This window comes from Trachypithecus francoisi, unplaced genomic scaffold, assembly GCF_009764315.1.
Source record: "Trachypithecus francoisi isolate TF-2019V2 unplaced genomic scaffold, Tfra_2.0 Lachesis_group11, whole genome shotgun sequence".
Lineage (NCBI taxonomy): Eukaryota > Metazoa > Chordata > Mammalia > Primates > Cercopithecidae > Trachypithecus > Trachypithecus francoisi.
In genome coordinates this window covers 620,295-633,809 of record NW_022681456.1, presented here as the reverse complement: position 1 = coordinate 633,809, position 13,515 = coordinate 620,295, and the positions used below count along the sequence as shown (strand labels likewise).

General features: G+C 56.8%; 1 protein-coding gene across 3 annotated transcripts; it reads right to left on the bottom strand.

Annotated features, from left to right (window-relative positions):
• Nucleotides 1–2,593: 2,593 nt before the first annotated feature.
• LRCOL1 (leucine rich colipase like 1) lies at nt 2,594–13,515 on the bottom strand. Of its 3 annotated transcripts, none has more exons than XM_033220017.1 (6): nt 12,919–13,515; nt 7,606–7,723; nt 6,246–6,371; nt 6,000–6,125; nt 5,791–5,913; nt 2,594–3,038 (listed from the first exon to the last, which is right to left on the bottom strand). In XM_033220017.1, exons 2-6 carry the CDS (start codon nt 7,708–7,710, stop codon nt 2,937–2,939), a joined length of 582 nt encoding a protein of 193 aa, XP_033075908.1. In that variant the 5' UTR covers nt 7,711–7,723; nt 12,919–13,515; the 3' UTR covers nt 2,594–2,936. The 3 variants fall into 3 exon arrangements, with proteins under 3 accessions (XP_033075908.1, XP_033075910.1, XP_033075909.1); XM_033220018.1 differs by lacking the exon at nt 2,594–3,038 and adding an exon at nt 3,719–3,975; XM_033220019.1 differs by lacking the exon at nt 5,791–5,913.

Here is a 13,515-nt window from a genome sequence, read left to right as displayed (position 1 = left end):
ACCTCTTTCTCCTCAAACTTTCCCTGCATGTATCAATTACATCATTGCAGCTGGGCCTTCCCCTGAGCGTGACGCCCTGGGGCAAGGCCGGTGACTTCTCATGTATGACTGTCCCCACCCGCAGCCCCTGCCCTCCGGGGCCCCCATGCACCAGGCGCTCTCTGCCCGGCCCCATCTCCCAGAGCCCTGGAGGCTCAGCCTGGGTGTCGTGTGTGCCTTGTGCTCTTAGGAATGTTACCTGTGTTTCTTCACATCTGTATTTCTTTTTTGTTTTTTGGTTTTTTTTGAGATGGAGTCTGGCACTGTTGCCCAGACTGTAGTGCAGTGGCATGATCTCGGCTCACTGCAAGTTCCGCCTTCCGGGTTCACACCACTCTCCCGCCTCAACCTCCCAAGTAGCTGGGACTACAGGCGCCCGCCACCACACCCAGCTAATTTTGTTTTTGTATTTTTAGTAGAGACGAGGTTTCACCCTGTTGGCCAGAATGGTCTCGATCTCCTGACCTCATGATCCACCCACCTCGGCCTCCCAAAGTGTTGGGATTACAGGTGTGAGCCACTGCGCCTGGCCCTTTCTTTTCTTTTCTTTCTTTCTTTTTTTTTTTCTTCTCGCAGGGCCTTGCTCTGTCGCCAGGCTGGCTGGAGGGCAGTGGTGCAATCACAGCTCACTGCAGCCTCGACCTCCTGGGCTCAAGTGATCCTCTTGCCTCCCTAGTAGCTGGGACCACAGGTGTGCACCACCACACCCAGCTAAGTTTGGTATTTTTGGTAGAGATGGAATCTCAGTATGTTGCCAAGGCTGGTCTCAAACCCCTGGGCTCAAGCAGTCCTCCCACCTCAGCCTCCTGAAGTGCTGGGACCTACATTTCTTCCAGATGCTTTCAAGTTTGATGTGTTACATTTACCTGTTCTGTTTTTTTTTTTAAATTATCATTTTGTTAGAACTTGAGGATGAGTGGTCAAAATAACAACGATCATTTTGCAGTGTATCTGGCTTGTTCTCACTATTAGGGTGGAAAACAAGGGTTTCTCAGGATTTCGCTACAAAGATTGTCTCAGCCTTCTTGGACTGCCCTGCAGAACCCCACAAACCCAGCAGCTAAAACAATGACATTGAGATCCGAGTGCCAGCAGGACGAGCTCCACGAGGGCCCCCTCTGGGTTGCAGGCAGCTGCCTTCCCAGGGCGTCCTCCCCCGGCAGGTGGGCAGGGCAGGGGAAGCTGGCACGCTCAGCTCTGTCGTCTCTTTTTTCTCACAGTGCGTGACTGTTTACCACTGCGGTCACCTGGAGCCTCTTATTACAAGGGCGTGAATCCCCTTCTCACGAGGCCCCTCACAGCCTCATCAAAACCTCGGTCACCTCCCAGAACCCCACTCCAGTCCCGTCACACTGGGGCTCTGGGTCTGAACCCATGAATGTGAGGACACACTCAGTCCACAGCAAGGCCGTGTCCCCAAGGAGCAGGGGCGGACTCCAGCCACACATCGGCCAGGCAGCGGCTGGGAGAGGGCACCCGTGCGGAAGGAACAGACAGGCGGACTCAGGCACAGTGGCATCTGACGCCCACTTTCACGATGTTGTTTCGTTTTGTAATTTTCTTAAACTTCCAATTCATAGTGAAGTTGATCCAACATGACAGGAAACAGGATTCGAGGGGTTTGGACAGAGTTGGGGGATCATCCGTATCCTGGGGCCGACAGCCTCACACTGATGGATGGTTCTGGAACTGCCCACAGGCAGCCCCTCTGCCATAGTGGACGCAGCTGGGGCTTCCTGGTTCACTCACTCCCCTGGCTGGGCCGACCCAGAGGTGCCTCCCTCTAGCATAGAGTGCTACTGGCCCCGCCATGGGCCCCTGGCCTCAACCCAGAGAGCTTCTCCAAACCAGTGGCTGTGGCCCCACCATCTCCTGAGCGCCAGGCAGGGAATCCCTTCTGCATCCACCCTGGGCTCACTTTGCTCCTCCTAGAACCAGCACGCAGCCCCTCACCTTAGACACCCCCGTCCCCATGTTGGTGTGGTGTCTGCCCTCAGCTGACTCTGACAAACATACGATCAATGTTTCTGTGAAGTTTGGGAAAATAAGATCTTTTCACTGTACTGGGTCAAGACCTGTCTCCACTTGGCACGGCCCCCTGTGCACTTCTGGTATCTCTGAGGGAGGAGGGGCGCCAAGCAGCCAGGAGCTACCTGTGGGGAAGGCGAACTGAGGAAGCTTTTCCGTGGTGTTGCTGGGCTCATCCCCGTGGGAATGGCCCCCATGCCCTGGCTCACCTCTGTGGGGACGGCCCCCACTCCCTGGCTCACCTCCATGGGGACGGCCCCCATGCCCTGGCTTACCTCCGTGGGGATGGCCCGCAAACCCCAGCTCACCCGCATAGGGACGGCCCCCATGCTGGGCTCACCCACTTGACATCAACATGAAGGCGGGGGCCTGATGGTGTCTCCGACATGTCCTGTTTGAAGATTCTGGCTCTAGACGCTGGGGTGTGGGGATGGTGTCAGACAGGTAGAGGTGTGTGTGGAAAATCCAGTTCTCAGCAGCTTCTAATCAGGATGGAGGTTTGCTTTGACTTATGGGCAACTCTTAAGAGCAACTCTTATCCACAGAAAATGTGGCTCAGCCCCCTCTGTGGGAAGATTAAGTTGATTTTCCATTCTCCCGTAGAAAACGTTACCAAATCGTCATTTTGTAAAAGTAATCCAAGGCTCTGAGGTCAGGAACTTTAGAGTAAAAAACATGCCGTGCGATTCTGTCTGTGATGCTTCCTGTGTGGGCCTCCGATTCTGTGTGTGATGCTTTGCGTGAGCTTCCGATTCTGTGTGTGATGCTGCCTGTGTGAGCTTCCTACACTCATGGTGTGCTGGGTCTTTCACTGTAAGTATGTTCAGTTTTAGGCCTAACACTGTGTTCATAATGTCATATGCCTTTTCTTAAGGAAGTCGCCAAAACTGTGTAACTTCAGGCTGTGCAGAGTCCACCGCCGCCAGGTGTTCCTGCCCCGCAAGTCTCTCCAGGGGGAGCCTCAGATGGTCCTGCAGTGGCAGAGATGGAGATTGTTTATAATTACTTAGGAAAGGAAGAACCACGTGCGGGGGAAGGACTGGGAAGAAGACAAAAACAAATACACTACAGCCCAGGCTGAAAACGGCAGGGACAGGGTGGGCTGGGGATGGAGGCATTTCGGGGAACGTCAAGCAGATGGAATCAGAAACCAAACAAAGCAGAGAGATCCACTCCCCCAACACCCCCAGCCCCTCCACACACACACACACAGAGCCCAGTGCTGCCCTCAGGAGTCAGCAGCCAGAAGAGTTCTTGGCCTGAACCAGGGATCCCCCGAGGGGAGGGCAAGTGACCACAGAAGCTCAGCTGGGGCCAGGGGAAGGGGAAGGGGCCTGGGCTTGCGTCCTGGACGTGGGTGCCTATGTGCTGAGGACTGACTGTGCCAGGGACAGGGAGGGAGCGATTTTCACCTGCGGTGTCCACACGGGCTTGCACCCCTTTATTCGACACCCCTGTGGTGGTCGGAGGTGACAGCAAACCCGAGGCTCTGGCCCTGGCCTTGCCTCCCACAGCACGGCCTGTGCCTCCCCAGGCTTCCCAGGAGGCCGCTCTGGCACTGACCCAGCAGACACCACCTCTCTGTGACCTCCAGGTTTCCTCCAGATTTTACGCTTTTATTATTCAAAACACAGAAGGGGTGAGACACGGCTGCTCGGTCCTCCAGGAGCCTTTATTGATATTTAACAATCAGGTTACACATCCCAGTGCCTGGGATTTGTTCTCAGACACTTCGTGCCACCAGGCTGGTCATTGCCTTTCATTTCCCACAGACTTTCAGAGCTCCAGAAACAGCAGCATGAACAGTGAGCGAAGCTTCCACTGGAGCCAGCCCCAGAGCAACGGGGTCCGGTGTGAACATCCCAGGGCCCAGGTCGGTCCCTCACACCCAGGTTGGAGCTCAAGTCACTGAAGGAGAAGGCAAAGCTGGGGAAACGTGCAGGGGACAGGCGGAACCTGAGGAAACGCGCGGGTGAGGGCCCGAAGCTGAGGAAACGCTCGGGGGACGGGCCGGAAGCTGAGGAAACGCTCGGGGGACGGGCCGGAAGCTGAGGAAACGCGCGGGGGACGGGCCCCGAAGCTGAAGAAATGCGCGGGGACTGGACGGCCTGTAGCTGAGGAAAGGCGCGGGGGATGGCCCTGAAGCTGAGGAAACGCGGGGGGACGGGCCCGAAGCTGAGGAAACGCGCGGCGGGACGGGCCAAAGCTGAGGAAACGCGCGGAGGACGGCCCCGAAGCTGAGGAAACGCGCGAGGGACGGCCCCGAAGCTGAGGAAACGCGCGGAGGACGGCCCCGAAGCTGAGGAAACGCGCGAGGGACGGCCCCGAAGCTGAGGAAACGCGCGAGGGACGGCCCCGAAGCTGAGGAAACGCGCGAGGGACGGCCCCGAAGCTGAGGAAACGCGCGAGGGACGGCCCCGGTGAGGAAACGCGGAGGGCGGCCCGAAGCTGAGGAAACGCGCGAGGGACGGCCCCGAAGCTGAGGAAACGCGCGAGGGACGGCCCCGAAGCTGAGGAAACGCGCGAGGGACGGCCCCGAAGCTGAGGAAACGCGCGGGGGACGGCCCGAAGCTGAGGAAACGCGCGGGGGACGGCCCCGAAGCTGAGGAAACGCGCGGGGGACGGCCCCGAAGCTGAGGAAACGCCGCGGAGGGACGGGCCGTGAAGGAGGAACGCGCGGGGGACGGGCCCGAAGCGAGGAAACGCGCGGGGGACGGGCCCGAAGCTGAGGAAACGCGCGGGGGACGGGCCCGAAGCTGAGGAAACGCGCGGGGGACGGGCCCGAAGCTGAGGAAACGCGCGGGGGACGGGCCCGAAGCTGAGGAAACGCGCGGGGGACGGGCCCGAAGCTGAGGAAACGCGCGGGGGACGGGCCCGAAGCTGAGGAAACGCGGGGGGGACGGGCGTGAAGCCGCTGCGGAAGGAGGACGTGAACGCCTGTAGCTGGGACACAGCATCTCCCGACGCCAGCCTCGTGGGGGCCGGGACAGCACCCGGAGGCCGACGCCCACGCTCAGCTCCCCAGAGGGATGCCCACGAGCAGCGCCACACGCCCGGAGCTGCTCCCAGCGCCCACGACGGGGCCTGGTGGTACCCGAGGGCTGTGAACCAGCTTCACCTCTGGGGGCCGGGACCCTTTCACCCCACATGGGAGCTTCGGGCTCCAGCAAACATACTTGCGCCCCACAGCGTTTGCGCCGCCGGCAACCTGGCCCCTCCCCGACCCCTGCACGGCTGGGCCCTGCCGCTGACCCCAGGGCGGAGCCTGCACCGCAAGGCTTATCCCATGGATTTCCCTGAGGGAAAACCACAGCAGCGGTCGGGGGAGGGAGGGGAGAAGCCAGGACCCTCTTCCTCCAGGGCTCGTGAGGCTGTTCCCTCTCTGGCCTGAAGACGTTCAACCCCGGCTCCTACGGGGGCTGGTCCTGGATCCCCCTCCCCGCAGCCCCTCAGGCTCTGACGGCCTCTGACTGGGCACCCGTGCCCTGCGGGGCCTGGTGGGCTCAGTGCCAGCCCAGGAGCCTTCTCTGCGGCCCCTACTTTATGAGATGGGTGGTGAAGCGCCAGCCTTTCCGAGCGGGGGTGCCTGAGTGCTCTGCCCACCCCATGAGTTCAGAGCCCACCTCTCACCGCCCCGGACCTGGCCCAGTTGCCGGGTTTCTGGGTGACTTCCCTGTTACGGCCAAGGGAGGGCCTGGAGGCTGAGCCCCTACCCGGACTCACCAGGGGCAGGCACTGGGCCAGGATCCCGGTGCGGGGCACGCAGCGGAAGGGGCTGTCCTCCCTCAGCTGGATGCAGCACTGGCTGCTACACTCCTGGTGGCTGCTGCAGAAGTTGCCGTTGGGCTGGGGAGGCAGCCAGGCAGTGGTCGTGGAGGAGGGGCCCTCTCCTGCTACCCCTGCGCCATCTGCCCCAGCTGCCCGCAGCTCACCTTGCGCCAGGGCACACACTGCAGGAAGACGGTTTGGGATGTGCAGAACTCCTGCGGGCTCTTGTTGTTGCGGACGCAGCAGCTGCTCTGGCACTCTGAGTTGTCCGAGCATCTGTACCCGTTGGGCTATGGAACAGGAGACGCCTCATCCCTGCACCCATCCACTCCCTGGCTCTTCCGCGGCAGGTAGGAGGGGGCCACAAGCAGTTTTGCTCCTCTGCCCCCCACCCCCCGCAAGCACCTCACCTTCTTCCAGGGCAGGCACTGCAGGAAGATGGTCTTAGGGGTGCAGAGCGTGTGTGGGTCCAGGCTGTTGGTGGTACAGCAGTTGCTCTGGCACTCCTGATGGCTCCTGCATGGCTCCCCGATGACCTGAAACGCCACTCACCAGCTCGCTCACCTGTTCCTGTGCAGGGCCTGCAGACCCAGTACTCAGGAAGGGCCTCCCCTCTCTCTGGCTTCTCTGTGTCATCATCCTTCAAACTTGGGTTCCCTGAGAAGTTTCTGGAACAAACACAGACTGCCGTGGCTCTGGCAGGTCAGTGCTGGTGGCCCAGGGTGAGAAAGGGAATGTCTACCGTGAGCGATGTGGAAGAGGGTAAACCAAGGCGCTGAGGGCAAGGATGCAGCAGCAGAGCATGGGCGAAGCTCTTGGGCCTGCCCAGTGCCTGGCATTTTACAGGAGAAGAAACAAGCTCAGGGAGGGCAAGCACGGTGCCCGGGATCACACAGCCAGCAGAGGCGAGCTGACAGCCAGGCCTGACCCCCGTGCCAAAGCTTGTAGCCAACCCCCACCCACACACACAGAAGGCACCACTGTGTGCGCGACCTCTGGTCTTGCTTGCTCAGAGTGTTATGGATGAGGCTATGTCTACTGACGTTACTGCATTCAACCCTAAAACTGAGAGAATTTTAAGATAACAATAGGAATCCCATTGACTGTTAACATAAATAACAACCTTATTAAAAGTGGGTATATTTTCTGGCTGGGCACAATGGCTCATGCCTGTAATCTCAGCACTTTGGGAGGCCGAGGCCAGTGGATCACCTGAGGTCAGGAGTTCAAGAACAGCCTGGTCAACATGGTGAAACCCCATCTCTACTAAAAATACAAAATTTAGCCAGGCGTGGTGGCGGGAGCCTGTAATCCCAGCTACTCAGGAGGCGGAGGCAGGAGAATCGCCTGAACCAGGAAGGTGGAGGTTTCAGTGAGCTGAGATCGCGCCACTGCACTCCAGCCTGGGCAACAGGGCGAGGCTTCATCACACACACACAAATTTAAAAAGTAATAAAATAAAAAAGAAAAATTGGTATATTTTAAAAAACAGAAGTGTGCACCGGTGCAGCTCCCACGCGGCCCTGCTCCTTCCTGCCTGGTTGACCGCGGCCGTAGTGGCCCCAGTGCTGCTCCTGGTGCTGGGGTCACCGTCCCATAGCCTCAAATGTGCTTGGGCAGCACAGCTGGGGGTGTGGCCAGGAGAGCGAGTGTGGCCTCCGGGAGGGTTTCATCCAGGAAGACGCTTTGTGTCGCTTTGAGAGCCTCTTGACGGAAGGTGGCAGCCCCTGCGGACAGGGCCTGCAGGGGCATCGGGCCACTGGCACCCACCTTATGGGACAGGTTCACCTGCTTCTTCTGCAGCCCATACCCCGCCAAGGACCCCAGTGGCAGCAGCAGCAGCAGTAGCAGCAGCGTCCACCCTGGGCCAGCCATTTGGCACGTGGACCTGCGGAGACCCAGGATTGTGCTGCTTGGCGCCTGGCACTGGCATTCCCACTCCCTTCCCGCTCCTTTCTCTTGCAAGACAGACTTTAAAAAACGTAATGGACTTTATTTTCTTTTTTTTTTTTTTTTTTTTTTTTGTTGAGACGGAGTTTCGCTCTGTCGCCCAGGCTGGAGTGCAGTGGCCGGATCTCAGCTCACTGCAAGCTCCGCCTCCCGGGTTTACGCCATTCGCCTGCCTCAGCCTCCCGAGTAGCTGGGACTACAGGCGCCCGCCACCTCGCCCGGCTAGTTTTCTGTATTTTTTTTAGTAGAGACGGGGTTTCACCGTGTTAGCCAGGGTGGTCTTGATCTCCTGACCTCGTGATCCGCCCGTCTCGGCCTCCCAAAGTGCTGGGATTACAGGCTTGAGCCACCGCGCCCGGCCATGGACTTTATTTTCTACAGCAGTTTTAGGTTTACAGAAAAAGTGCAGAGAATATAATTCTCATATATCACCTTCTTTCCCCGCCTTAGTTTCCCCTATTATAATGCTGCACTCGTGTGACGCATCTATCACCATTGATAGACCCACAGGGATGCGCCGTCATCACCTGATGTCCACGGCTCACACGAGGTCGCTCAAAGTGTGCCAGCTGCGGGTTTGGGTGAGTGCGTTCTCACGGAATCACCGTTTCAGTATCCTGCAGAGTGGATACTGAATGCCCTGAAAACCCACTGTGCCCTCCCCAGCTGCTGGCAGCCACTGAGCTTTTCACTGTCTCCTTGGTTTTGCCTTTTCCTGAATCCCGTTTGGTTGGAATCGGTCTTAGCCTTCTCGGGTCGGCTTATTTCACTGAGTAAAGTGCAATTTAAGGTTCCTCTGTGGCTTTTCGTGGCATAAAGACCCATTTCTTTTTAGCACTGCATGGAAAATGGATTTAACACATCGAGGCAAAACGTGAAAAATGGATTTTGAAGAACCCTTTTCCTAGCGGACGATGGTGCCCCTGATGAATTTGAACGTGAGCACCTGCTGTGAGCGTGAGCAGGAGCCTCAGCCTGGGGTCCCTCCTGGAGGGGCCCTTACTGCCCAGCCGCGCAGCAGTGCAGGCATCAGATGAGGCAGTGGCATCGCCCTGCATGCGTTTGGTGGCCCAGCCATGCCCACTGTGAGCCCCACGCCCGTACGGCGCCGCCCCCGCCACAGCGACCGGCCCAGGACAGGGTGGACGGCAGGAACCCTTCCTTGGGACTTTTCCAGCAGGGCCCAGATGGAGACGTCATTAGGAGAGTCTCTCTTTTCCTCCCCGGTTCCAAAGCCACACGGGAAAACCCAGTAGGCTCCACAAATCGTGAGAAGTGACTGGAGAGTCCAGACCAAGATCAACATAAAATTCAAAATGATTTCTCCATGAAGTCCACAAATAACCAGAAAATAGACAATGAACACCACTCACGTTAACAAGATAAACCGTTCGTTATGCAAGATGAAGGGCGAATATGAAGTCCACACAAAGTCCACCCTCGGCCTCCCCCTCGGCTCCCTCACCCCATGCTGTGAGATCACTGATCACTCATGGCTGCGCTGGGGCCAGGCAGGGTCTCCCTGTCTGTCTCTCCCTGTTTCTCTGTCTCTGTCTCTGTCTCTCCCTCTCTCTATCTCTTTTTGTCTCTCTGTCTCTCTCTGTCTCTCCCTCTCTCTGTCTCTTTCTGTCTCTGTCTCTCTGTTTCTGTCTCTCTGTCTCTCCCTCTCTCTGTCTCTGTCTCTCTCTCTCCCTCTCCCTCTCTCTCCCTCTCTCTGTCTCTCTATGTCTGTCTTTCTCTCTCTGTCTCTCCCTCTCTCTGTTTCTGTCTCTCTGTCTCTCTATCTCTCCCTCTCTCTGTCTCTCTCTGTCTCTCCCTCTCTCTTTCTGTCTCTCTGTCTCTCCCTCTTTTTCTTTCTCGTCTCTGTCTCTCCCTCTCTCTGTCTCTCTGTCTCTCCCTCTCTCTGTCTCTCCCTCTCTCTGTCTCTGTCTCTTGAATCCCCTTGATTATTATTTTTCTTAAATTCCTCATATTATCTCACATGCATTCAGGGGAAAGGTGGAGCTCTGGCCACAACCTATAGCTGCCTGCTGGGGAAGCCACAGCAGGTCAGGACTCGGTCAGTGACCCCACTTCCAACTCAAGACCAGCCAGAGGAACCCAAATATGGATGCCCACCTCCCCCATCCCCATCACAGGGCAGCCGAGCCCCGGCAGTGTCCTTATGAGCAGTCCCTGCACCCATACCTCTGCCTGCAGCTGGGCAGCCTCCCTGCTCCCAGCACTCCCTCCTGTCTCCCCTGCCACTGTGTCAGCACCACAAGGTCAGGAACTGATTTTGCCTCCCTCACAGGAAGTAAAAGGTCAAAGGTCTCAGATGCCCCTTGCACCTGATCCTGGAGCCCCGATCCCAGACAAATGAGTCATGTCAACACTTTCCAAGATGAATGGCCACATCCCCAGCCATCGGGCAAGCTTAGTAAGCCATGTTTCCAGTCATATCAAGCCTATTCAATATAACTTTGTTTAGAGACAGGGCCTCGCTCTGTTGCCCAGGCTGGAGTGCAGTGGAACAATCGCAGCTTCCTGCAGCCTCAACCTCCTGGGCTGCAGTGATCCTCCCAACTCAGCCTCTGAGTAGCTGGAATGACAGGTGTGAGCCACTGTGCCCGTTCTAAATATAATTTTTAATGTAACTACATAAAAGCTAAATTGAATCACAGCTAGAACTTTTTTTTTTTTTTTTGAGATGGAGTCTCGCTCTGTCGCCCAGGCTGGAGTGCAGTGGCGCGATTTCAGCTCACTGCAAACTCCGCCTCCTGGGTTCACGTCATTCTCCTGCCTCAGCCTCCTGAGTAGCTGGGACTACAGGCGCCCGCCACCATGCCCGGCTAATTGTTTTTTATTTTTAGTAGAGACGGGGTTTCACTGTGTTAGCCAGGTTGGTCTTGATCTCCTGACCTCGTGATTCACCCATCTCAGCCTCCCAAAGTGTTGGGATTACAGGTGTGAGCCACTGTGCCCGGCCTATAACTTCTTTAAATTTCAGGTTTACAGTATCTTTCCTGTACTTGGAACCAGGAAAAACTTTCTTCTGGTCTCAAACCTTTTCACAGGCCCTTGCAAAGTTCACAGCCCTTGTTTCCAAATGGAGCACGATGTGCCCGACAGATCAAAGGGCCCTGCTCAGTGCAGGAACAGGCAGCTGCCTGTGCTGGGAAAGTCCAGTGTCTAAAAGGTCACAGGTCACATGGTTTGCAGCAGCGTTTTTCACGACGGCCAGAAGGTGGACAAATGTGTTACGTAACCCCTGCCCCGAATGTGGTATGTATGTGCAATGGGACGTCAGTGGTGCTGGAAATGGAAGGCAGCTCAGACCCAGAGGCCACACAGTCACCCTGAGGACCTGATGCTGAGGGAATGAGCCCCTCACAGAAGTTCAAATACCGTTTGATCCCATGTGTGAGGTTCCCAGGGTCGTCAAACCCACAGAGACAGACAGTGCAATGGTGGTGCCCGGGGTGGGTGGGGTGGATGTTGGTGTTTAATGGGGTCGGTTGACATTTGGGAAGATATAAAGCTCTGCAGATGGATGGCAGTGGCAGCTACACAGCAACGTCAACCTGCTTCATGCCACTGAACTGTGCACTTAAAAATCATTAACATGGCCTGGGTGCGGTGGCTCATGCCTGTCATCCCAGCACTTCGGGAGGCCAAGGCCGGCGATCACCTGAGGTCGGGAGTTCAAAACCAGCCTGACCAACATGGTGAAACCCGTCTCTACTAAAAACACAAAGTTAGCCAGGTGTATTGGCTCATCCCTGTAGTCCCAGCTACTTAGGAGGCCGAGGCAGGAGAATTGCTTGAACCCTGGAGGAAGAGGTTGCAGTGAGCTGAGATCGTGCCACTGCACTCCAGCCTGGGCAACAGAGTGAGACCCCATCACAAAAAAAAAAAAAAAATTGTTAAAATGATCAACTTTATGTTAAATGTATTTTACTACAATAAAAGCAAAGGTCATAGGCCGACCTCATGAGTGCCCTGGAGGTGCTGTTACCCCTGGGATGGAGGCTCAGTCTTTTCTTTTTTTTTTTGCTTTTTTTTGAGACGGAGTCTGGCTCTGCCGCCCAGGCTGGAGTGCAGTGGCCGGATCTCAGCTCACTGCAAGCTCCGCCTCCCGGGTTCACGCCATTCTCCTGCCTCAGCCTCCCGAGTAGCTGGGACTACAGGCGCCCGCCACCTCGCCCGGCTAGTTTTTTGTAGTTTTTAGTAGAGACGGGGTTTCACCGTATTAGCCAGGATGGTCTCAATCTCCTGACCTCGTGATCCGCCCGTCTCGGCCTCCCAAAGTGCTGGGATTACAGGCTTGAGCCACCGCGCCCGGCCTTCTGTTTTTTTGAGACAGAGTCTGGCTCTGTCACCCAGGCTGGAGTGCAGTGGCACCATCTCAGCTCACTCCTAGCTCCGCCTCCCAGGTTCACGCTGTTCTCCTGCCTCAGCCTCCCAAGTAGCTGGGACTACAGGTGCCCGCCACAGTGCTCGGCTAATTTTTTGTGTTTTTGTAGAGATGGGATTTCACCGTGTTAGCCAGGATGGTCTCCATCTCCTGACCTTGTGATCCACCCACCTCAGCCTCCCAAAGTGCTGGGATTACAGGAGTGAGCCACTGCGCCCGGCCGGAAGCTCATTATTTTCAAATGTTCTATATACATGGGGGTCTCTATTCCGGGATATTTGCTTAAAAATCTCTTGGATCAGACACTTCTTCAGTTTTTCTTATAATTATCAGTATCTAGTTTGTTTCCATAGTAATTCAATCTGCTAAGTAAAAAGCTTGATGCTAAATCTTGTCAAAGACATTACAAATCCCCATAAATCATCTGCGAAGCCACAGCTGTCATGTTTTGAGCATAAGCTCCTGGGGCTGGTGCTATAACCCCTGCCCCTACTCTTCTGAGTTTTGAGGGCCCAGGAGGGCCAGGCTAGGTACCCGGCAGGTAGAGTCATCCCCACAGGGCACCCCGACCAAGGGCAGAGCTGGCTCCGCTGCAGGGTCGATCCTGGGCTCTGGGCCGTGCACGTGTCCTGTTGACACCCAGAGGACAGAACGTGCGAGTGACTCGTGAGATTGGGCCTCCCTTGCTGAAAACTTCCCTGGTGGCTGACAGCTGCTTGGACATGCAGCGGCCCTACCTTTTTCCGTCAGGCCCCAGCAGCCCCTCTGTGTAGAGGTGAGACAGGCCAGGCTGCAGCTTCTAGATGAGACGCCCCAAAGCAGGGAAGTACCCAGAGCAGGGACCTGGCAGCCCAGCAGCACCGTGGGCACAATCGCAGCCCTGCCTCTTCCTTCTCCTTCTTGTTCCCTCCTTTGGTCCCAGGAGGAAGACGCTCATCTCCCCGCATGAGAGGCTGAGTGTAGGCGTCTGGACAGGGGCCAGTCCCACGCAGCTACTGACTCCGGACCACAAAGAAGCTGGAAACCGCAGCTTCACCTCTGCAGCCAATTGCTGGGACAGTCAGGGCTTGATTTCTCTGTGTTCTGCCCCCACTTCCGACTCAGGACCAACCAGAGGACGCCAAACATGTCCTCTCACCAACCACCGGACACCTCACTCTCCATCAGCCGCCCCTGCCTTCCCCACACCACCACCACCACCCTAATCAGCAGACCTGTGCCCCGCCCCCTGCCTGCCAATCTCAGGGTGGGGCACTCCCAAGCTCTGAACTCAGAGCCTGGCCTTGCTCTCGTCTGGGTGGTCTTTATTTATCTCTACATGCATCTGCTTATGC

Bases quoted from the DNA above. Each gene is read 5' to 3' on its own strand.
- LRCOL1 (XM_033220017.1), bottom strand. From the start codon at position 7,710: ATGGCTGGCCCAGGGTGGACGCTGCTGCTACTGCTGCTGCTGCTGCCA. The intron at 6,372-7,605 runs GTGGGTGCCAGT...GTGGCGTTTCAG, and splicing joins AGGTGAACCTGTCCCATAAG to GTCATCGGGGAGCCATGCAG. The intron at 6,126-6,245 runs GTGAGGTGCTTG...CCTGTTCCATAG, and splicing joins AGTGCCTGCCCTGGAAGAAG to CCCAACGGGTACAGATGCTC.